This window comes from Streptopelia decaocto, assembly GCF_964273445.1.
Source record: "Streptopelia decaocto genome assembly, chromosome: 2".
NCBI lineage: Eukaryota > Metazoa > Chordata > Aves > Columbiformes > Columbidae > Streptopelia > Streptopelia decaocto.
In genome coordinates, this window is record NC_138655.1 from 122,583,512 (window position 1) to 122,609,016 (window position 25,505).

General features: G+C 36.0%; 1 protein-coding gene across 2 annotated transcripts in view; it reads left to right on the top strand.

The window, feature by feature from the left end:
• The window catches only part of TOP2B (DNA topoisomerase II beta), a 64,466-nt gene that overhangs the window by 9,165 nt on the left and 29,796 nt on the right, over window positions 1-25,505 (top strand). For both annotated transcript variants that reach the window (XM_082046109.1, XM_082046110.1), the window contains exons 2-11: window positions 9,290-9,463; window positions 10,136-10,226; window positions 12,270-12,333; window positions 13,600-13,745; window positions 14,491-14,588; window positions 15,927-16,139; window positions 16,221-16,394; window positions 23,687-23,788; window positions 23,870-24,007; window positions 24,309-24,447. In XM_082046109.1, coding sequence (XP_081902235.1) covers window positions 9,290-9,463; window positions 10,136-10,226; window positions 12,270-12,333; window positions 13,600-13,745; window positions 14,491-14,588; window positions 15,927-16,139; window positions 16,221-16,394; window positions 23,687-23,788; window positions 23,870-24,007; window positions 24,309-24,447 — 1,339 coding nt within the window. The remainder of the gene's footprint in view (window positions 1-9,289; window positions 9,464-10,135; window positions 10,227-12,269; window positions 12,334-13,599; window positions 13,746-14,490; window positions 14,589-15,926; window positions 16,140-16,220; window positions 16,395-23,686; window positions 23,789-23,869; window positions 24,008-24,308; window positions 24,448-25,505) is intronic.

The following is a 25,505-nucleotide window of genomic DNA, read 5'->3' on the forward strand; positions in this document are numbered from 1 at the left end:
CAGCAAATCTGTGCTCTTGTTCTCATGGAGTTTACTTCAGGAATAAGATGAGGATATGTATTGTATTTATGAGACTTGTAAAACATTTCAAATTTGTGAAATCTCTAGAGGAACAGTAGATGTGGCATAGTAGGAGTTGAGCAATTAAACTCAAGGTACTTTTTTAATGAGCACAGGATTCATATTTACTTTAAAGTGGCAGAAAAGCATAATTTTGAAAATATTTTTGAACATATAGAATGCCAGAATGTGGCTGTGTTAGCACAGGCATCTCTAATAATAAAAAAGCAGAAGCATATGTTATTGTGGAGCAAACTGTAGTATTTGAGAGGAAGCAATGTGATAATTATTTATAGTTTATAAATAATTTGTAAAGTTTAATATTTGGGATTTTTTTTGAAAGAAAAAACCTCATTGATTTCCATTTGCATGGTACCTTGTGTTAAGTAAATACGTTGCTATTAGTTTTCTGTTGAAGAATCTAGGGAGCAGACTTTTTATGGTTGCTGCTAATCATACTGTGTTCCTTTCTAGGGCACCATATATGTTAGAAGTACCAAAACTTCAAGGATCACAGTCAAGGTGTTTGGTATTCAAATGCGAGGTAGACATGCAAATAACATAAATGTATACCAGTCCTAATACAGGGTGTTTCAAAAAGATGGACACAATTTCCAAGCAGCATCTTTTTGAAACACCCTGTATACTGATAGCTGTTATATTCATGAGAGTTCAAAAAATTGATTCTGTTGTACAGTGGAGAATTGCTTCCTATTGAAGAGTACAGTTGGATAAGTAACCTTTAAGTAATGTTTGGGATCTCTTCTGTCACTAGTGTAACATGACTAGTAATTCTGAAGCTGACTAGAAAAGACTGGGCTTTGGGTGTTGTGTAGAATAAAATCTTCATGTGTGGGGTTCAGTCACTTCTTCCAGTGTATCACAATTTGAATCCTGTTCTGTGTTATGCTGCTTAATGTGAGCTGAAAAACTAGCCTCTTTGGGTTGCGCTCTCTGTATATTCTCTTGCAGCATGAATGTCTTGAATGTTGTTTTACTTATGCCTGAAGCATTTTTTAAAGTTATTTTTTACAGTTAGTTTATTAATCTGAAGATAATTCAGCAGAGTTAAAATACCTTGTGGTACAATATGGGTTCTACTGGATATAGAACCCATAGGATCTGGAAAGATCCCAGTGCTGTTCTAGGAATGTGATATTTGACATAGAGCCTGAGTGGGTTTCAAAGATTTTGTTTGTTTACTTTCCAAGTAATCTTTGCAATTGAGAAATGTAACTGTGCTGAGACTCTAGAATACTTTCACAGGACTCAAACTGGTGATGCAGTCAAGCATTAAAAAAGACAAGGATTTGGGAAATACAGAGTTATAAAGAAGTGCTGCCAGCTGCTGATAACCTGAAGTTCTGATGTTGGTACCTCTAACATTTTGGTTTCTTGGCTAGTGGATGGCTTGTATAAGTTGGCTGATGAAACAGTGGGCCAAACAAATGGGTCATTCAGTGAGCAAGCTGCTTCATTCAGTGGTTCCAAGGATCACAGTTCTAAGAATCTGTAGGAAAAGTGTGTTAAGGTGTGTTAAATTTTAATATGAATAAGTTCTTCTTCTGTGAGTCAGCTTATTTTACTTCCTTGTCTCTGAATTTTAGCTGGAAAAACAGATTCTTAAAAGTTTAATTTGTTACCAAAGCATCCATAGATGTACTTCTTGATACTGGGTAAACAGTAAATTTAGTATTGGAATAGAACTTGTCAGTAGGTAGACAACTAAAAAAATTCAGACCCTTCAAAATTTAACAGTAAAATTGAGTTAAACTGTTGTGATACATCATCAGACATTAGACACTTGCTTTTAAAGAAAATAGTATAGGATTGGGATCTGAATGTACAGCTTCTAGTTGATGAAAAGTGGGGAGAAGGCTCTGTTTGCTCCTTGAACTGGCTTATTGTCAGGTCAGTTTGATCCCACTGTATGGAACAGAGAAGCAGGGGAAAAGGGAATAAATAATTTTTCCATTTTGACAGCAATTAACTGTTGTGTTTTCCTGTAATGGGGAAATCTGACTGTCCTCAAGCTATTCTATAACTGAATCATCATAACAAAACTCTATGCAATGTGATCCTTTGAGAGTCCAGAGCAAGGTGTCCAAACCAGAAGATAAAAAATTTAGGAATTTAAAATAAACACATTAGTCTCACTAGAGTGAGACTAGCTCTGAGTGAGTTTACTGGGAACTCCTTGCTATGATCAGCTTTGCGGAGGATATGATAGAGAGATTTAGTTCACGCCACTAATGGTATGCAGTGGTCTATGGAAGCTTGCTGTGGTAACAAGAAACTGTTACTTTTGTGTGTTTTCATCTTGGCAGGAGAGCCAAACCATTTGTTAAACACAGCAGGAGAGTGGTTTATTTTCAAACTCCCTCCAGTTTTGTTTTCATGGTGGGAGGTATTATCTGCCAGGGTTTTCTTCCAGAAAATTGCAAAACATTTAGGTAACAATGTGTTCATCTATTTTTCTAAGGCAAGAAAAGGCAATTATGATCCAATATATAACACCACACTACAGACAAATGCACGTTATCTGTAGAACTATGTACTAATGACCATATTGCACCTATAAAATTTTTGAGGTATAGCATTTCTTTCTCAGAAGAAGTAGTTTTGTTTCAAACTGCTAAGTGGTAGAAAATCTACCGCATCCTTGGATTTCATTACTTAATTAACCTCCTTAGGTTTTACAGCTTAATTACACTCAAGATTTACTGTCTTGTCCCACTAAATGTGATTATCCTACACTGTATTTAAGGGAATGTAGGACATGTGCTTTTCTAAATTCTTATGTCCCAGGGCTGCATTTGCCTTTCAGGAGGACAATCATTGCATATAGTAGTTTCAGGAGTTTAAGGCAGAAAAGACAAAGCCAAAGTGAAGGTAACTTCTTGTGCACATGCTAAGGTCTCTTCTCTGTTCATTTGTTTGTCTGCCAATCTAGAAAATGAGCCATTTTGTCACCTAATATGGGAAAGAAAGAATGGGCAGACTAAAGAAAAACAGATTTGGTGGTGTTGTTTGAAGATAGTTTGCCGTGTGGAGGAGAAGATGATAATGGCTAATAAAGGATTAAGTCAGTACAAGTGGGGAGAGATATTAACATTTTTCAGGATTTTCAGGTTCTTGCAACAGTGTGAAATTCAGATACTTTAACTGGAAGCTTTACTCTTATTTAAGTAAGGAGTCAAACTGAAAATGTGTATTCCAGTTATGGCAACATTAAAACTGATGCTAAAACCTACATTCTTTGTTGTAGCCTTACATTTTACTGTCTATATAGGCATAGCTTTTCTTTGGGGCTGCCAAACTGTCCAGATCAAATGTGCATTAAAATTTAACATGCTGAAGTACAGCTGTTTGCAGCATAAGTAACCAAACTCAGTATGATGAGTCAACGTGATTCCAAAATCCAAAGGAAGATGGCATGACTTGGTTTTCATCAATAGAAGGCAATAATTGTCTCTGGCATAATATGGATGTCATGCATGCTCTGTTACATGCAGAAATTTCAATGCAGGAGACTGTAAAAAAAAAAAAAAATAAAATAAAATGCAAAGTGTGGAGAAAGAAGATGCCAAAACCAAATATGTGAGTTCTTGGATTGAAGGTAGATAGTAGAAGTCTTGTCACCAAACTGTCATTTGTTAAAGGCTACTTGGGTTCTGACTTTTGAAATCACAAAAGGAAGGATGACTATAGCTTTCATACAGTACTAGAAAAAATTATAGCAAAACAACTACAAGAGAAACTCTGCAATCATTGCAATCACACTGGAGAAAGCAGTTACTGCAATAAAACATGGTTATGAGAGCATTCACAATAGCTTGATATAGTAAACTGAGCAGCAGCTGCTATGAACTGAGAACCAGTATGTTTTTCCATACAGTTACCACTATGCTGTGTTTATTAAGGGTGTTGAAGATGCTTGTTACATCTGAGGTCACAGCATGAAGTGTAACTGAATGTCTATAAAGAAGAATACACAGTGCAATAGGTTATAGCACTCCAAACTACTTAAAGATGGTCATCTTGCTGACTTACATATATGTGGAAGTGTACATTCATCATCAGTCTGGATGGTTAGAAAGTCTGAAAGACTATCAAGAATCTGTAAAGTCTTGAATGTTGCAAGAATGTGAGGAAAGTCAAACACTGTGTATAAAAAAACCTAAAAATTGGCACCATTAAGATTGCAAAGCAGACCCTGAAAACTGGGTAACCTGTTAACAAACAAAACCCAGACTTACTGTGAAGCAGGAGACTTAAGCCCTTTGTGACACTTGGTTAATTCTTTTAGGGGTTTTCTCATGAAACAACAGCTGGTGCTGTTTTGAGAAGTTTTATTTGAGCTCTAACAATATGAAGATCTTTCATACGGGACAAAATACAAAAGGCATTCTTGAGACAATTCCAAAATATACAGAATAGATTGTCAGTTTAGCAGCACTGCAGTTTAGTGCTTGCTCAGTTTCAAAAAGAAAGAAAGAAAAAAGACTATTCTGCTATATTTATTTGCATTTTAAGTAGTAGAAACAGAAGATGAAAGCACTTTTTAAAAAGTTATTAAGGAAAACATAACAATAATAGCAGGACTGTGGAAGATGTTTATATCCATAGATTTACGTCATGGATCTGATGATGAAGATTTTCTCTTTTTTTTGTGGGATGAGTTCTAAACCTCACTTGAGCTCTATAGATGGCCATTCAAGACTGACATACAGGGATTCAGAGTTAGTCTTCTCTCTCAGAGTACGACACATCCCAAAAGGCTTGTTCTGGGAAACTGCGGTTCTGCGGACTTCTGATGCTTGCATGCCTGCATTATAACATTAGTTGATGTAGTTGAATATGGGGTACTTCAAAAAGCAATCACTATACTGCTTTGAGGTTGGGTCCATCTTTTTGAAGTACCCCGTACTTCCTGGCTTTTGGTTTTATGCTTATGTTTCAATATTGTGTGAGTTTAATAAATTCTGAATGTTTATATCATGATTATTTTTTGCATACAAAAGATATATGGAAAGCTGTTTGTAATGTCTTAGTAAAAACTGTAGAATTTAAGTTATTGAAGACTACTTTTTTAAAAAATCATTTTAGACCAGGAATGTTATGCTGATCCTTTGTGTGTGTTTTTTTCTTCCCACCCCCCCATCTTAAATCATACATAGTCATGTTCTAATTAGTGTGTTATAAAAGATAATAGGAAGATACTTACTACTGCTGAGTTAAAGCAAGCTCACTGTTCCCCAAGAAGTGATGTTTCTGTACAACTCATTTTAGGCAGCAAAGTTTGTCTAGGTGTGACCTCTCTTTTCTGCCAACATGACAGCAATCTGGCAGGGGCATCTCAAATAGTTTTGATACTCCATACATTTCTTACTGATAAGTTGGAAATTATAAGCTCCTCCAAGTTGTCAGTAAGACTTTCACTGGAAAACAGAAGTGCATTTCCTGGTGTTGAAGGCAGTGGCTGATAATTCTATTGTTTAGTAAGTTTTCACAATCTAGAGGTACTCATTGAGTCACAATAAATTGCTGACTTTTGCAAACATGTTGTGGGACAAGCTGAACCATTTGAGATAAGAAAATCATAGCCTAAATGTATTAGGCTACTATTTGATTTCTTACTCTGTTTTACTGGGTCATTATCATATAATTATTTGTAACCTCATCTAGGTGTTCCTGCTCCGGCAGGGGGATTGGACTAGCTGATCTTTTGAGGTCCCTTCCCATCCCTAACATTCTGTGAATCTGTGATTTTGGTTGGAAAAGTCATTTAAGATTGAGTCCAGCTGTTAACCCAGCACAGTCAAGTCCACCATTAAACTATGTCCTGAAGCACCATGTCAACACATCTTTTCAACACCTTCAGGGGTGGTGACTCAACCACTTCCCTGGGCAGCCTGTTCCAGTGCTTCACAATTCTTTCTGTGAAGAATTTTTTCCTCATATCCAATCTAAGCCTCACATGGTGCAACTTGAGGCCATTTCCTCTTGTCCCATCACTTGCTACTTGGGAGAAGAGACCAGCACCCTCCATACTACAGCCTCCTTTCAGGTAATTGTAGAGAGTGATAAGGTCTCCCCTCAGCCTCCTTTTCTCCAGTCTAAGCAGCCCCAGTTCCCTCAGCTGCTCCTCAAAGACTTGTTTTCTAGACCCTTCACCAGCTGCTTTGCCCTTCTTTGAACTCTCTCCAGCACCTCAATGTCTTTCTTGTAGTGAGGGGCCCAAAACTGAACAGAAGATTCAAGGTGGGACCTCACCAGTGCTAAGTATAGGGGGATGATCCCTTCCTCAGTCCTGCTGGCCATGCTATTTCTGACACAAGCCAGCATGCTGTTCGCCTTTTTGGCCACCTGGGCACACTACTGGCTCATGTTCAGCCGCTGTCAATCAATACCCCCAGGTCCCTCTCTGCCAGGCAGCTTTCCAGCCATTCTTCCCTGAGCCTGTAGCACTGCCTGGGGTGGTTGTGACCCAAGTGCAGGACCTGGCACTTGGCATTGTTGAACCTCATACAACTGATCTCAGCCCGTTGATCCAACCTGTCCAGATCCCTCTGATGTATGGTTAGGCCCTAGTCCTCAGATACTCTACAAGTAGAAGCACTTTGGAGAGCTGTCTCACAACAATCATAAGAATGCAACGTACATGTAGTAACGTACATGACAACTGAAAAACTTGCATGTGATAAGTGCCAATCATGTACTACTTTGACTGTAAAAACCTCTTGAAGCCTAAGAACTGGGAACAAACAGAAGAGTTCCATTTGAACAACATTTTGGTCATTTTTACACCTATAATTCTTTTGCTTTCTATATGAATTCCGTTCTTTCAACACTTGCTTCTACTTTGAGAAGTGTTATTTTCTTTTCCTGCTAATCACTGGTCCTTTTAGAACAAGTGAACATAGTAGAATAGTGCTACCAATGCTATGGATAATGGAACAAGTAAGTGAGCTAAGGATCACTCCTATGAGGCATAATATCAAAGATGATCGTAAAGTAAAGCCAGTAAGGTCAGAAAGATATTGAAATAAATACATATATTTATACACACATGCAGTGAAGCTTATTGGAAGCCTGGGGATCATTCATAGAACGACCTCAATGATGTAAAATTTGCGTTGCAACTATTGGCAATGCTTTAGTAACAATTCTCATTCCTCCTCTTGCATATATCAGTGTAATTTATCTATTTGCAAAGTTTTGTTTCTTTTCTGCTTGCTTAACTGATCCATGTCTAATCCTTTTAGGGTGATGGTGGTGGGGTTGTTGCAGTTTAAAACAAATGACAGTGTGGAAACTAAATTAACTTTGATAATAAAACGCTTTTAGCGCACATGCATGGGATTTTGCAGCTTCCCTGTTGGTGGGAGATGTGATTGTTCTCCAAATGAAAAGTTGTGGGAGTTGGAGTTGCAATTCCAACTCTGCTGCATGTAATCTCAGCAAAGGATTGTGCGATCCCCTGGGTTTCTCCCCCTCTGTTATTTTGGATGCTGTCTGTTATAGGACTAGGTAGTAGAGAATACTTGATTCTCATTTGGCCTCATCAGGCTTATTCGGGGCCAAACAATTGGCTGTTGTCATCGCTTGTGGACACAGTCTGCATGTCTCAAAGATGCTTGAAATACGTGTTTCATAGCATCTCCATAAATAAACTAGAAAAATGTGATCTCTAAAGCTGGAAGAGAGAGCTAATTTCCCTTGTTGTGAAAGAACAAAATTCTTTATTCCTGTGCCTGCTAAGATAAAAGGAAAACAAAAATAGCATCGAAGCTTACAAAGTAGAAGCTGGAGAAGACAAATTGGAATAATACGGGGAGCATTGTCCTTGTTCATTGTATACTATAGGTTGGTGTTTGGCCTTTTTGAGTCTGTCCAGGTTGTTTGGGAGAGTTCAGTATCCTTTGCTCATTGTTCCTGTGTGCTTATATGCTTTCCTACCCTTTGCTTTCAGTGCACCACAAGGCTGCAGCAAAGGCGAGATTGAGAGAGAACTGGTGATACTTTCTTCTGGTTCAGAAATTTATGTGGTGACTGGTTAATCCAGAATTGGAGTTCAGCCTATATTTACTTTATACAGAGATTAGCTAGGAACACCTAAATAGAAGTAAAATATTTACCTGAGTGGCAAGTAGGTTTTGTCCTCATTATTTGTACATTGATGGTTTTTACTGGTCATGTAACAGCTGCTTCAAAGTTGGCAAATCCCCTGTAAGAGAAGGAGGCTATTTCAGGTATTAGGCAGGTGGTGACATCTTTTTTTTTCTTATGTCTGCTAGCCAGGCAAATAAATAATGTTAGTTCAAGTTATTTTTATTGTTATTTTTAAGATAATTCCAATTTGCAAGTAGGAATGTATTCTGTAAAATGTCATATGTATTCTTTTTGTATATGCTCTTACTGTCTCGGAATGGGGCTTTTCTACATTTGGTTGCCCTGAGATATTTAAATTTTTCCTTTTGTATGTTTTTAGTTCAATGAGAAGGTGGTGTTTATCAGGAAAATCTTGCTGAAAGATGCACCAAATCTCTGCATCCTCACCCCAAAGTGGATTAGTTTTCTGTAACAATGATTGCTCTTTCAATGGGGATATTTTTCATCATCTCCAGCCACATTAGGCTTGAATTCTGTTTGTATTGTGATATTAGCCTATATGATTCTCCTGTTTTACAATCCTTGGCTTATTTCATCAGAAAGCTTCTAAACTAGGATTGTATCAGATTTAATTTCTTCGGTTAAATAGAGAATGTAAATTATAGCAATAGCCATAGGAGAGGCATTACAGTATTTCTTAAGCCCCACTGAATCAATTGTCTGAACCAAGATGTAAAAGAGTAGTTTTGCTGTTATTATTCAAAACAGTATTCAGTGTTTTGAATTCAAATGCTTAAGCACAAAATGGATGTTATAAATACTTAAACTGAGGAAGTGAGTGTCTTTTGTAATATACTGTTGTTTCCTTATTTTGATTTATCATGCTTAGTAAATCACTGCAGTTTGAATGTGTGGGAGCTTGTTAAGAAACTGTCACATAATCTGTAGAATTTTTTATGTGGAAAGGATAGCTTGATCTTCATACATCTGAAAACGTAACATTTAAATTACATGATAAGTTTTGGTTGTAATTTAAATCTCTGTCAGGTTTTGTTTATATCTTGAGAGTGACAGATTGAATAGATGAGGTTGATTGTTGGTGTCTTTGTTTTAGACATTATTTGATAATCAGATCAATGCTTCAAAAAAGGAAGACTCAGAAAGCATTAATAAAAATGACACTTCAAAGAAGATGTCTGTTGAGAGAGTTTATCAGAAAAAGACTCAGCTTGAGCACATCCTCCTCCGTCCAGATACTTACATTGGATCAGTGGAACCATTAACTCAGGTAAGTGTCACTAAGTTTACACTCTTAGAACTTTTTGTTGTTTGAATGAGGAAATTGCTATTCTGGTTAAAAAAATAGGCAAATCTTTACTTTTCTGAGTATTCTGAATTATCACGCTAAAAACTGTGGTCATGTTTATGTATGCATGTGTCGGAAGGGGTCAAGAGAAGACTTCTTAAAGCAGTCCTTGGTTCACCTGAAGAAACATGCTCAGAAAATGTTGAAGTTCAGTCAAAACATAAACACTCACCTATGTGTGTAAACAGTTATGTGTGTATAAGTGTGTGTTTGACTATATGCACACAAATATGCATACATATTTGTAAGTAGCATTTGTTCCAGGTCCCAAAATGAATTGGTCTGTTTTGGTGGAGAACAGAATTTAAGCCTCCTGTTGGTACTTCAGCAGTTTTTGTGAAGTTGCGAATTGCTTCAAACTTCAGTGTCTTTACTGTTGGAGTTTCCCACCAAGCAGAAAATAACGCATTTTCATTATGGAAGTCTTTGTGGGTACATTTGTATTATTTGCCGAATTTCTGCTCTACTGTTGTCTCATATGATAGCAGCAATCACATTGGAAGAGTGAAGTTACTGAACTAAGTAGATCTCATACAATCATAGACTGGTTTACCAAGACAGTAAATATTTTTATTTTGTTTTGTTTGAATGTAGGTAATGTGGGTTTATGATGAAGATGTAGGAATGAATTGCAGAGAAGTTACCTTTGTTCCAGGCTTGTACAAGATCTTCGATGAAATCCTTGGTAAGTTTTTTTAACATTAATATTGCTTTAGTATTATGGAGTACACAGTTTCCTGAGAGCTCTCAAAGCACAGTAATTTGTATCTAAGTTTAAATCAGAGATTTAGAGTCCCACTAAACTGCAGTGCATGAAAATTTTAGTGCATTCCATCACTACAGAACAGTTTAAACAGGGAACTTGTAAGACAGTGGAAATATTTGTTACTAAATGTCTAAACTAGATCATTCTTTATGATCAATATTGTTACAAGATTTTTAATCTGCAAAATTGATCAATACCACAGTTTTAAGTTGCATAAGGAAGATTATTCTTCTGAAGGAATTGAAAGTTGTCTCAGTGTTAACTTAGATCATGATCTCATGAATCATTAGAACTACCTTCTTCTGTACAGAGTGATAGTGGTGGCGGTGGTGATTCCTATACAGATCATTCTAGTCTTCAGGCAGTTTTAAAATGAATAAGTATTGTAGTGCTATTTAAAAGCATGGTGACTGAGGCACAAACAAATGACTTTCAGAAAATTCAGCCCTTAAGTGGCTAAGTCATTGGGACTTACTAGTTTATGATAGTCTCTTGGTAACAGGCACACATTGAGGATTAGCCAGCAGTAGAGATGTGCAACATCTAAACAGTGTGCTGAAGTGATACTTTGGGTTAATTGACATGAATTCTTGGGCTAATCAGTTTTAATGAGGGTTATGTCGTAAGAATCAGTTAGATTAGATTGTAAACTTAATGATGGTCTGTGGAGGTGAATGGAAGTTTTGTCATAACCTTCATTGGGTTCAGCACTTATCCACACCTCTAAAACTACACTTAACAGCATTGCTGTCTTGGAGGCAATGAACTATATCTTGGCCAGGTGGAACAGAAGGTTGTGGGTTGTTTGTTTGTTTGTTTTGTGGTTTTTTTTGTTGTTGTTGTTTTTGTGTTTGTGTGTGTTTTTGATTTTCTTTTTACTTAATTTGAGAAAAATAGGAATGAAAACCTTTAGACACTTCTTTTTTGAGTGCTGCTTCACAGATTAAATTTACGGGCTTTTCACTGGAGGTAGTCACTTCCATCTTGTCCCATTCAAAAGAAAAATTGTTATCATTATTGTAGTACTGTATGGCTTATTGCCTCTTTATGTAGCACTGATAAGTGCTGTACAGAGTGTGCTTTGAGAGCTAGGTGTCAGTCTAATAACATTACGAAAATTTAACATTGTAGCTGTGCGTACTTTTATTGAAACTACACTTAATGATTTTAGCAAAAGCACCTTGAAATATCTGATCTTATATTGTGGTCTTTGTAATCTATTTAGATATTTTAATTTATTTCTCTTCATGCTTTTTAGGTGTTTTGGGGTTTTATTTTGATCTATTTAATGAGTGATGAGACAAATGCTGAAAATGGTTGTAATGTGTTTTCATGGTTAATGGCCATAGTTGCATTTCTGATTTCTGTTGTTTGTAGTTAATATACATTAGAGTGCAGTTTCATTAAATTCTGATCAGATGTTAGCTTCTAGTTATCCTTCTTCTGATCCTAAACTGTGTAAACTAACAGTTAAAAGTCTCATAGGCTCTTCAGAGACAACTTCTGCTGCAATCAAAGCACTCCTTAATGGATGTGACTTTTTCAGCATTGGGTTTCAGTGGCGAAAGGATGTGTAAAGTGATCTGGTGATGTATATAATTGCCTATGGTTTTTAACATACATAGTGTAAGAAATATCCAAACAAATGCAGCAAAAGAAGAATGAGGTGTTCAGTATGTTAAGAACAGTGATGACAACAGACTCAGAAAATACTCTTCTATGTTTGTTTCTAAGATAGTCTAACTGCTAGAAACAGAGTCAGTAATTATAAGAAGGTTGAAAATATCTTTTTGCAGATTCTTGGTCATATTTATAGTCTTCAGTAATAAGATACAGAATATACAAAAACATACCAGATTAAGAAATGCCTGGACCATTGTAACTTGTGGTGGAATATGTATATAATCAGTTTTACAGACCAAGTAATTAATTAGTGTTAATTTGTGTTACTTTGTTTCATAGTAAATGCTGCTGATAATAAGCAGAGAGACAAGAATATGACTTGTATTAAAATATCCATTGATCCGTAAGTAAAACTTATGTTTTCATCTACTTTCCCTGCCAGTGCTATTGTAGTTCATATTTGTACGAATTATTTTAGTAATTAAACTGGATTTTTTTAAAAGCAAAATAATATTTTTGGGATTATTTCCATCAGCTTCATGTTTTAAGATTAAAAGGTGAATTAAAAGTGGTCAACAGTAAGTACAACCATACTGAATTGATAATAATTTGCTTTCCTAAGTAATTTATTAATGTTTGATTGAATGAAACTTGAAGCCAGAAGATTATAGAATTCATGATTCTATGAAAGTTTGTCACTATATGTAACTATGACCAGCCAGGTTACTTATAAATCATAAATAACAGCCTTGAGGTTTTGTAACATAATTTTCCACCTCTTGAACTTCTATGTTAACTCCTTTAGTATTAGGACAAGGTTATGTTTGAATTAGTCAGCTGAATCACACTGAAACTGCAGATTGCCAGTACGTCATTACCACTGTTTTTCAAAATTGAATACATAAAGAGATATTTCCTAATAAGAAACCATTGTTAAATAGATGTTGAGATCCTTTAGTGGTACCTTTTCATGATGTTTAACTGAACAATAGATATTTCAGAAACCTAATTGTCACACTTGTTAGGCTAAATATACTGAGAAATAATTTTTCTGCAGGTTTTCAGTGTATTATCAGTTTCTCTAGAACAAATTGTTTTTATCGTGGAGTGGGAAGGAAATGGTAGTACCAATCTGCCTGACCTGCCCTGATTTTGAACTCTCTAATAGTCTGAAATGAAATTCTGTATTAACTGCCAGCATTAACAATGCCAGGTGTTGATGGATTTTTGCATTGATGCATAACATAAATTATGATGTTTATCATAACTGGGAAATAATAGTTTTAAACAGATGATAACTTGATCGTGTCTGGGTTGACTTCAATTAAACCTAAAAAGCTACATACATATTTTAGGTATAATTCTGTCACTAAACTTCAGGATTCTGTTGCAGATCATGTTGACGGTGAAAGCTCTTCAACAGACTATTGGGGGTGATTTTTATAATATGAAGTACTGTCATGTATGGGCAGTTATGTTCCTTCTTCTAAGACATCTAGTAAGCACAAAGGCATGTTTTTTGTAATTAAAACTGAGAGAGCTGTGAATAAATGTGGCAAGAATATGGTTTTTTATTGTATTTTATGTGGTTATTTAAACAGGTAAAAGGTATGCAGGAGTCTGTTTTCAAGTTTACGTTAATTGACTTAATGTCTTCACTGTTTTACAGGGAATCAAACATTATCAGCATATGGAATAATGGAAAGGGTATACCAGTTGTGGAACACAAAGTAGAAAAAGTATATGTACCTGCTTTAATCTTTGGGCAGCTGCTAACATCCAGCAACTACGATGATGATGAGAAAAAAGTTACAGGCAAGACTATTTAACATGCTCTGTTTTGTTCAGTCAAGCCACTGTTTGCTTTTGAGTATGCTTTCGCTTCTTACTTTTTCTGTTCTGTTGTGTAAGAGATGATCGCTTAGTCACCATTACTATAGCTCTCTTAGAGTAAAATGACTTAAAGAAAAAAAAAATCTTACTTTTTCTTTTTTAATGTCAATGTTTACAGAGAACTTTACATTTGCATCTTTAATGTCAGTACTTGTTCAGTAACAAACAACGTATCTTAATATTCTAATTATAACATACACAAGTGTTTTAACATTTGTGCTCTTGAAAAGAAGGGAAAAATAAATTTAATAAATTAGGGTATGATTTGTTATCCTAAATGTGAAGTAACTCTAATTTAGATCATGAATGAAAGTTATTTCTGTTTTATCCTACCTCATGTATTTTGGCCATATTATGATGTGTGGTTGCAGAGTGATTTGGATCTGATCATGACCTAGTTTTCAGCTAATCAGGGTGTTGAGGTCACTTGCATTTCTGGCCTTGGGGGGGGGTGTGAATTGCTCATTTTGGAGGCAGAAGCAGTTGCACGAGCTTGGAGGTAGTGTGATACTCCATCTCTGGCTTCCTTTGATAGGAACATCATGTTGTTCCTATCATGTGGCCCAACTTTTTTCTTATATAGGAACATTTTACTTCATTGACACATTCTCTGAATATCATAAATATGGTTCTGCTGTTAAAATCTTCCTCTATGTTGTTTTTTCAGGTGGACGCAATGGCTATGGTGCAAAACTTTGTAACATATTTAGTACAAAGTTTACAGTTGAAACTGCTTGCAAGGAATACAAACATAGCTTTAAGCAGGTATAGAAATGACCTCAACTTTTTTCCTTTGCTGTAATTATAAATTTAAAATTTAACATGTTTTCCGTATTTCGTGAAATTAATCATTTAACATTCAAATGCATGTGCAGAGTTTGCAGGCTAGGTAGTTCAGTCAGTAAAATTGGTATTTCTGTGTATTAGAATTTGGCTTTTAGTTAGGTAATATTTATCTTGGGAGTGTTAAGTGACTGAAAATGAAAAGCAAATTTATTCTGTTAAAACTAAAGTACATTCATGTACATGTGAAAAGAAACATATTTAATGGAAACATTTTGTAATTGCTGTTATATAATTTGTCAAAAAATCTTTATACTTATCTGTGCAATTATCTAGAAAATTTTTAATAGTATTAAGAAAAAGATTGTTCAGTGTTTATGTCACAAATTTCATTAGCCTAGCTGGACTTCGGTGCAAACTCCCTTCCCTCCCCATTTGTACCCATTGCTCACAATTATCATTGTTAGCACACAGACCAAGGATCTACTGTATACAGCTTTGAGATGGTCACCTTTTCAGAAGTTTGAAGAACATTGTTAGAGTATCAGATACCAAAGTTCCTTGTCTTTGGAGTCTTTCCCAGTTGGTGGCTTCTTTCTTTTTTTCTGTTTAATTTCTGATCATGCTGTCATGTCACTATATAAACAATACATTTCAATGGTTTTACCTGTCTCTTTAAAAATGTAATATTTTCTGCTGACTGCTAAAAGGCAGAACTTTTTGAAAATGGCATGCTACATAAAATCCTATGTTTTCTAGTATTTTAAAAAATTGTGATAATTTCATACAACTGAACTTTGGTATAAGCTGTGAGTTGGCATTCTACTTAGTCTTATAAATGCACCTGTGTTCTTAACTAGGGAACAATACTGAGACTCCTGAGTCAAGTCTGAGCAATGTGCTTTGTCAAGAAGCATGCTTTGGTATACTTCACAGACACTAAGATGCTGTCTCAGACGATTTGAGTCTCTGCAATGTGGTAGACTGAAAGTGTTAAACTGATGGGCAATAAGGCCTGTGTAGCCAGCTCGCCTGTATCTATTTTAGGCAGTTCTGTGGTGGGCTCTATTTGCATTAGAATCATGTCCATCAATGTAAATATACCTGCATATTTACAGAAATCTTCTGTCACTGATGCTTTGCAAATCTTGGTGAAGCAATTAATTTTATGCATAGCATTTTACCAAGGGAAACTTCTGAAAGAAGCCCCTGAGCTTTTTTTTGTGTAGCTGTTGCAATCTGAGCATAAAGGGAAAATAGAACAAAGGAGGATGATAACATGTACTGTAAACTAACATCTAAAATGTTTTGTTTCTAAAGACTTGGATGAACAACATGATGAAGACTTCTGAGCCCAAGATTAAGCATTTCGATGGTGATGACTACACATGCATTACATTCCAGCCAGATCTATCTAAATTTAAAATGGAAAAACTTGACAAGGATATTGTGGCCCTCATGACAAGAAGAGCATATGATTTGGCTGGGTCATGCAAAGGAGTCAAAGTCATGTTGAATGGGAAGAAACTACCTGTAAGAGCCTCATTTAAAACATTTTAAGTGTACTGAGTATTTTATGCAAAGAATAGTAATTGATATCTGTATTACTCATAGGTAAATGGATTTCGCAGTTATGTAGATCTCTACGTAAAAGACAAGCTGGATGAAACTGGAGTTGCACTCAAAGTTATTCATGAAGTTGTGAATGAACGGTGGGATGTGTGTCTCACTTTAAGTGAAAAAGGGTTTCAGCAAATCAGCTTTGTAAATAGTATAGCTACCACAAAGGTGAGTAGTTATATTAAATAGTAAAAAATAAAAATGATAAAATTGTGTGCTAAGATTATGCCCAGTCAGATATTTGATTAAAAAATATGTCTGGGTTACTAAAAATAAATAGGTGAGAGAATCCTTTGCATGAGAGGATCTGGCAGAGCAATTAAATGCAATCAAAATATGTTCATAGCAGTATTTCTGGATATGCAGTAGTTTTTAAAACACTAGTAATCATTATCAGTGATACTGATGTCTTATGTGAGCATGCATGGTATTGATTAAAATGGATGGAACTATTATATTATTTCTTTTTTAACACATTGTAATAAGATAATTCTGAAAATAAGTTTGAAAAATGTACAAACCCCTTTAAAGCTAGTAGCAGCAGGTTTTGGAAGGAAAAATGGCTTTTGGTGTTCTGGAAAAAAATGGCTTTTGGTGTTCTTGAAAAATGGCTTTTCATTTATTGCTTTATGATGTATAAAACTGGCCTGAAATGTTGAGATCAATTTTCTTTTATTTGTGTTCCTATATAAGAGGATCTAGGTGTTCTCTGTACTTATTAGCAACTATAGTAGTAGTGAAATGATATCACAGCAAATCTCCAGTTATGATGAAACAGCAATATGCTCAGCATACTAAAGTACAATCTTTGTGCTTCTCACGTTGCTGGGGTGGTCAGGCACAAAGGTGATCTCCTGAAATCAACTAGCGTAACTCTCATTTATGCCAGTTTGGCATGGCCCAGGTTTAGGGATCTGGGATCCACTAGGGATCATTGTCATTTCTGCTCTTCAGAGATCACACCAGGTGAGTGATCTAATGACAGTCAAACAATTCTAGTGGTTGGTGAGGCTGATTTTTGGGAATCTTAACCATGAGCTTCCCCAAAAAATAAGAAAGATAAGACTTTGTAATCAGACACTTAAAAAACCCTCCTTGCTCAGATCTTTTCTAGAAGAGTCAAACAAGAAAAGTCAATGGTAGCACAAGTGGTTCATAAGCACCAGTGGATAGGTGGGCACCCAGAACTATCACTGTTAATCTCAGTGGTAGATGATGTGTAGCCAGTGTTTTGGTATATAATTTTTACTACGTACCTTCTTGCAGTGTCATTTTCAATGTAGCTGAATCAGCATTCAGTGGTAAGAGGGACAGTCTATTTCATTGTAGAGTGTTTACTTTAAGTGTGCATTTTAATAAAATGCTTATTGTAAACTTGCAAATTTGCCAAAAATAAGAATAATGAACATCTCTGGTATTTGAAAGGTTAAAACTTAGTTTTCATTCAGGCCTCTTTATGCAACATAAAGAAGAAAAATAGCATGACCTTAAAGGTGTACGAAGCTGCCAATGTAGGGGAACTTAATAATGTTTAATAATCAGGTGAAGAAAATGTGTTTGAAAAAAAAATGAATACTTATTGACTCCTAAGTTAAATATTTTGCATATGTTTACTTCAAATATTTTGAATTTGACTCTTTTGGATCAATTTTCACCCATCATGCAGTTACACATACATTATTATCATATATTCTTTAAGAAAATTCATAGAAAAAGTACTGTGTATTCTTCAAAGGTAAGTGTTGTAATTTCTAGTTTTTCCCACTCTCCCGATCCATGCCTTATGTGTGTGACTGGATGTGGAATGTTCGGGGCCGGTGAACCACCTCACCAGCAATTGATGTGCAACTACTCACTGATGAGACATAATGGCTAGTAACTAACTGCGTCAACTGCCTGTCCCCTTATCTGCTAACAGGTGAGGAGCTCATTTCAGCTGTTTTTTGGTTATTTATCGCTGTTTGCTGAAAGCTTTTCATTTCTGTTTCTGGATAAATTTCCCGTAACTTCCCTGCCAAGTTTTTTAAACTTGCTTTAAATTCTGAAGAAGTTCTTTTTAGATTGATGGGGCTTTTTTGAGGGGTGTGCAGAAGGTCAGGCAGTATGTTGAGGCACAACTCCCTAGTTTTATTCTTTTGAATTTGTTACCTTGGTCAGGTCCCAATTTATTCACAATTTTGCCACAGTGGACCACCACAGAATTTGATTTCAGGCTCTGACGCAGGATTTGAAAGCAAACTTGTAGCTATTCCGCTTGTGCAGATAACCTTTTGGTTAAACTTGTATATAAACTGATTAAACATGGTCTTCTCAAGTTCTCAATTTCCAGCAGCAACTGTAGTAGAAACTTCAGCTATTAATATAATAATGTAATGATATTTTTAATATGGTGGCGCTGCTAACTAATACTACTAATCATTTTAGCAGAAATGCTCAGCTAATACGATTGCAGCGTCAGATAGTGGACTAGGGTGGAGAGAGTATCCCAACCTGTTAATATCTGCTGGAGTTCAGCGAGAAATTCAGGACCATTCCAGAGCTTGATGTTTTCAGATTTATTCTAAAAAAATAAACATAGTGGAAAACAAATACAAAATAGGATTTTATTTGTATAGCTAATTGAATGAAAATTTCAAAATTATAATTAGCTGCTGAATTTGTTTGCTGTATGAGCCATTTATCTGTCTGTAGAATGTAAACATGGCTTACCTCAGAATTAATTGAGGCTGTTGGCTATTGATGACAATATGAATAGAATGTATATAGGAACCAGTCTAAGCTTAATTTTTAAGATTTTAGTTGTTATCATTTAATTAGATATCTTTGCATCTTGAAGTTTGTAAGGCAGGGATTCAGTCACAATGTTTACCTTCTGGGAAAAGGAGGTTATGCAGTTTTAGTGCTCTTTCTCATAACACAGTAGTCATAATAATCATTGACAGCCCTCTAGATTTAGAGGGTATTTTTCTTTTTTTGTCTTGTATTAAAATGTACTGACAGTTGGGGCAGTTATAGGCTGTTATGCTTCTATAGTGGGTAAATGTGCCACCTACTGGTGAGATGCTTGAAAGGTTCCCAACTTTGAGCTCTGAACATCCCTCACTCAATGCTACACACTAAGAATGGACACAGGAATGGGGAACTGTTATAGTAACTAATGTATTTTAAGAACAAGAATTGCTGGTAAGTAGCTTATTTTTGATGTGTCAGTTGTTAGTTTTAGCAAAATATTCGAGGTGCTAAAATTGAAAACAAAATATTACTAACGTAAATATAAAAATTTACTGACATATTCCTGTAACCATAAGTTTCTAGTAATGTGATGAGTAAAAGTAATGCACTTTATAATTGCCATTCCAATGCAGTATGTGTTTTTAAACGTGCAATTTGATGTTTTCCTGTTATAGGTTTTCTTTACAGTTTGGAAATGGTTTTCTTTTTCTTTGAAGTGGTAGGATGTTGACGTATCAACTTTCACTTGAACTCTCCTATGCTGAAACTGTCATCCAGATGTGAATAAAACCTGTTGTGTGTTAATTTTGGTGTTTCAGGGTTGGGTTTGGATTTTTGCTTGTTTGTTTGTGTTTAAGAAGAAATGTGATGAAAACCTAGTTTTATGTATGGTGCTTCTAAAACACACTAGTGGTTTGTGTTGCTGTTTAGTAGGTGACTCTAGAGACTGACAGAAAGCATAGATGGTTTCTTTGAAGTAGAAGTACTGGTTTTCATTATGACTAATAATACTTATCATCTTAAGCTATTTTTTTGTACTTGCTCTCTTTTTTTATTTTCATCTCTACTTTCTGAGTGAAGTTGAGAACACAGTTACTAACTCCCATCAATTCAACCACTTTACATCATCTTCAGCCTTTTCAGATGCATACTCCGCCTTAAAACTTTTGGGATTTGGTTGCTAGTTCGTACTTTTCCTCTTTCTTTTTTTGCTGCTGTTTATTCTTGGTTTCGGTTTTTTGCCTGTCTTATTTCTTATCTATCCTATACTTCCTTTTACCCATCAAAAACTTTTTTCTTCTCAGTTCTGTTTTTAAAACAGCTTTAAAGAAAGTTTTCTGCTTGTTACCTGATGATGAATGTCTGCATAGATGTATTTTTCTTTATTTTGTCTGTCCTAATGCAAATTGGTCTGAACAGGAACCATCATTTAGTCTGTGTTTTTCTAAGGCACTAATTGATATTAAGTAAGGGTGATCTTCTGTGTAAAATATTGAGCACTGAGTTAGGAGTGGTTTAATCGTATACGATATGCCCAAAATCACTTCATTCTTTGTTACAAGATAATAGATTTTAGTCAGAGTATTATGAACTTTGTATAACACCCACTAGAATTTAGCATTTTATTATTTGTACCTTTTTGTCTATAAATCTAAAGCAAAGCATTTGAATAATCAAAAATATAAACAGTTTTTAGATACCCAGGGCTTTAGGACTGTTCCTATTTTTGACATATTTCTGAAGAAAGCCTTCTATTTTGACTGTAAGGGAAGTTGTGTCACCTTGGACTTGTAAATAATTTAAACATATTTATTGCTATTAGTTTAGACAATTTCAGTAGTGATTTTTCCCTATAAGACAACAGGATACCTACCTTCAAATACTAGTTGCTCTTCCTAATCTGGAATGTTTTATCAGTGATACAAGTTTGTGCTGTTTTAGTGTGTTCCCTCAGTGCTCAGTTCTAGGGCCAGTCCTGTTCAATGTATTTATCAGCAGTCTGGATGCACGAGTTGAATGTACTGTGAGCAAGTTTGCTGATGATAGGAAACTGGGAGGTGCTGTTGACTCTCTTGAGGGGCAGGAGGCCTTGCAGAGGGATCTGGATAGATTGGAGCATTGGGCAATTGTGAATGGGATGAAATTTAACAAGTCAAAATGCTGGATTCTGTACTTGGGATGGAGTAGTGCTGGGCACAAGTATAAACTGGGAGGGGAAGTGGCTGGAGAGCAGCCCTGTGGAAAGGGATCTGGGGGTGTTGGTTGGCAACAGGCTCAATAGGAGCCACCAGTGTGTCTTGCCCTGGCAGCCAAGGGGGCAAACCATGTCCTGGGGGGCATCAAACATGGCAGAACCAGTTGTCAAAAGGGATGATTGTCCCGCCCTTATTCAGTATTGGTGCAGCCTCACCTTGACTACTGTGTGCAGTTCTGGGCCCCACCATTTAAGAAGGATGTGAAGGTCCTTGAATGCATCCAGAGGAGGGCAACAAAGCTGGTGAAGGGACAGCAGGGCATGTCCTATGAGGAGTGACTGAGGACACTGGGTTTGTCTAGTCTGAAGAGAAGGAGGCTGAGGGGTGACCTTGTTACTGTCTGCAGCTTCCTGAGGAGGGGAGGTGCTGAGCTCTTCTCCCTGGTATCTAGTGACAGGACACATTGGAATGGTTCAAAGCTGCCCCAGAGGAGGTTTAGACTGGACATTAGGAAACATTTCTTTACTGAGAGTGTGTTCAAACCCTGGAACAGGCTCCCAATGGACGTGGTTGATGGCCCAGGTCTGTCAGTGTTGAACAGGCATTTGGACAATGCCCTTAACAACATGCTTTAACTTTTGGTCAACACTGAAGTGGTCAGGCAGTTGGACTAGATGATTGTCGTAGGTTCCTTCCTACTGAAGTGTTCTTGTCTAGTCTTTACTAGTTGTTCTGATTCAGGTTACTTCCTTCTGCATTATAGAATGTACTCCATAACTTTTAGGTTTCTTTTACATATGTAAATCAGTAGTCATTGTTAAGATGTAATATATCTATAATAGACATGTTTTCCTAGAAAGCTTATGTGAAATGCATTTATTTTCCAAGCAATTTAATCTCAAAATTACTTGTCTCCTAGCATTATGTTTGTGGTTGTGTTGTTTTTGGAGGGTTTTTTTGTTGTTTGTTTTTTTTTTTTTTTTGTTCTGTTTTGATGGTTTTTTTTGTTTGGTTTGGGTTGGGTTTTTTTTCCTTTTTTTTTCCTTTTTTTTTCCTTTTTTTTTCCTTTTTTTTTCCCTTTTTTTTTCCTTTTTTTTTCCTTTTTTTTTCCTTTTTTTTTTTTTTTTTTCTTTTTAGCTGCTTTTAAGTTCAAAGAGTAGTTAAAGTAGGTAATAGGAGCTTTGGGGCACCGTCTGAAGGTGTTCAAATGTTTAGTGCTTCTGTGTTTACACTGAATTTCATCAATGGTAAAAACACTATTTAAACATCAAAAATAGTAGGTATTTTCATCTCCCTGCCGTATTGCAAAGCATGAGTTATATATGGCTTCAAAAAGATAATTTTTCTGACTTATTACTTCCAAAGGTTAAGTACAGAAGTAAGTATTTAATCCTCAGGGTTTGTTGTGCTAGGGTTCATAGTTCGGACGTGAATACATTGCCTCCACCACAAGTTTTCTTGCAATATTGGCTTCACTTGAAATGTCTAGTTGGAAAGGCCTTAAGCAAGGATAACCAGTACTCAAGAGTCCCTCTATTTTCTATGGCAAAGTAAAGAATTTTGACAGGCACTGTGAAAGTTTCACTTTCAGCTCTTACAGTGCAGCAGACTTTTTTTCCCCTCTCTGATGATACAAGAAATTGCTTATATGCCATTTTTTCTCTTCATTTGGCCAGTAACTCTATGGGACTCCAGCTGACTGCTCTTGTTTGCTACAAGACAGGTGGCAACATGATTATGTAGCTACAAGTTATTGCCCCGTGGTCTCCTAAGGGGTTGGTTTGCCAGCCCATGCTTAGCTGTATGCTCTATTATATAGCTCCTGTATCAGGTATGGATTTGGAGCAGGTTTAGCCACTGGTGATTTTTAAGGAGAACTGTTTTATCTCCTTAAGGTTATCTTGCTCTGTTCTTCTAGAGTTTTCTGGGTCTTGTGGTTGGCTATTTTCAGTTTGCTCTCTGTTTGCCCTAATAGAAGTCCAAGGCTAGCAAAGAATGCTAATAGTGTTTATTTAGAGTTCTGTAAATACAAATAAGAAAAGGCGAGATGACTTTTGAGAAGGAATACGCATGGGTGCTGCATATCTGAGGGTGAACTCTTGAAATTTTTTTAATGAACCAAATGGGAAACATTTAATTTGATGAATGAATGTGTGGTGTTTTCAGTTCAAGGTTATTCATCTGCATGTTAGAAAGATACCTATTCACAGCCAGTAGTGTTGAAGGTACCGTCCCAGTGCTACAGAGTAATGTTCAGATCTGCCATATACTTAAGGTCTAAGCAGCTACATTTGAAGTCTACCACTGTACAGTGAATGAAAGATCTCCTGCTTCTTCTGTTCCCTGTAATATCTATCATCTTCACTTGTATGACAACTGAATGACATGAAAAACAATTTTTCCTTTGTTATGCTGCAGCATAATGTGCATGGATTTTCAAATTTAAGTATCAGTACAGAACTTTGTTAATAAGGCTAAAAGTTATTAGGAAATTAAATGGTTTTGTTCTTTTTTCCTTCTTCCCTTTTTAAGGGTGGTAGGCACGTTGATTATGTGGTGGATCAGGTTGTGGGCAAACTGATAGAAGTGGTGAAAAAGAAGAATAAAGCTGGAGTTTCTGTGAAACCATTTCAGGCAAGTGACTTTATACAAAAATACTGAAAGAGATGGATGTGGTAATTTTGTTGAGTAAATTGTTTTCTATGTTTTCAACAGGTGAAGAATCATATATGGGTTTTTGTTAATTGCTTGATTGAAAACCCATCGTTTGATTCCCAGACAAAGGAAAACATGACATTGCAGCCTAAAAGTTTTGGGTCCAAGTGCCAGCTATCTGAGAAATTTTTTAAAGCAGTAAGTAAAGAGTATTTTTTTAATTTCTGTGAAGCAGGAATTGACATACTGGATCAAGTGTATGTATGTTATGTAGTAGAAGAATAATTAGTGCATTATGATACCCTAGTGACATTTAGCATACTATGAAAATGGGGTGGAGGAATTTTGGTTCATTCTCTGGCCTTATGTACGTTGCAGTTTTTAAAATTCAGAGGATATTGAGAAACTGTGTTAGATCAGCAAATTAAAATTGGAAGATAAGAGTCTGCTGTGTGAAGCTTTACTTTTCTCATCCACAATTCTGATCTGTTGCTTATAGGCCTCCAACTGTGGTATTATAGAGAGTATTTTGAACTGGGTCAAATTTAAGGCACAAACTCAGCTGAACAAAAAATGTTCGTCAGTGAAACACAGTAAAATCAAGGGCATTCCAAAACTGGATGACGCTAATGATGCTGGTAAGAGCACTTATTTTTAATGTCTTTATCATTTCATAGATTTTTCACAGACATCATCTTTCAAGTTTTCTAAACTCTCTAGAGCTGTAGTTAAAGTGTGATGGTGAGTTTGATATTAGGAACATTGTCCTCTCTAGGGTAGAGAATAAATAACACTGAACAGAAGTGGCAGTCTAGTTCCATATTGAAAGAGCGTGTGTTTTCTAATTGTGGTTTCCAGCTAAATAGTGTTACCAATATTCTATTTTGGAGGTGACTAGTCTTGACCTTTCTAATATAAAAAGATCAGAATCTTTATAGGGTCACAAGCTACAGGAAGTAGATCACATAGTGTGCAGACCTGAGGGAATGGGTCAAGAGACTTTTTTTCATGAGACTTTAAATGCCATTAGGTTACTGTCTGGGGATGTAGGGCAAACTGGCAATCTCTGCTGGCGTGCTTCCCAGCACAGATAGGAATCAGGATCAGCTGGCAATCTTTGTGCCAATAGCAATGGGATGGGAGCTGTCCTTGAATTACCTGAGGGGCACATATGACTAAAGAGCTTGAAATGTTGCCAGTCTATGTTAATGTTACTTGATTTTTAATACATCCTTACATTAAGCAAAGATCGAGAAATTGCAGTGAAGTAGGTGAATGGGTTAACTAGGTAAAAGCATATAAGGATGGTAAAGAGGCTTTTTTTTTGAGCTTCAAGCGTTCAAGTCAAAGATGACTTGATTAGATAGTGAGTTCCATTTTATTTTCCTCCCTTTCGTTTTGATTTCTTGAACTCAGTTTATTTTTTTTTTTATTAAGTTTTCTTCAGTATTGTTTTATTTTTCCAGTTATTCAGATGTCATATTTTGCCTCAAAAGTTGATAATCATGTCTCCTTTAACTAGTGTTTGCCTGTGGAATTTGTATTCCTTAGTCAGATGCATGCTCCTGGTATTTTTCATGCCTATAAGATCATGTGCTTGGAGAAATGCTGTGTTTTTATTGATGTCAAGCCTAGTGCTCATAAATAACATCACTAATGATTTTGGATACACTTTCTTCATAGTTTTGTTTTAGCT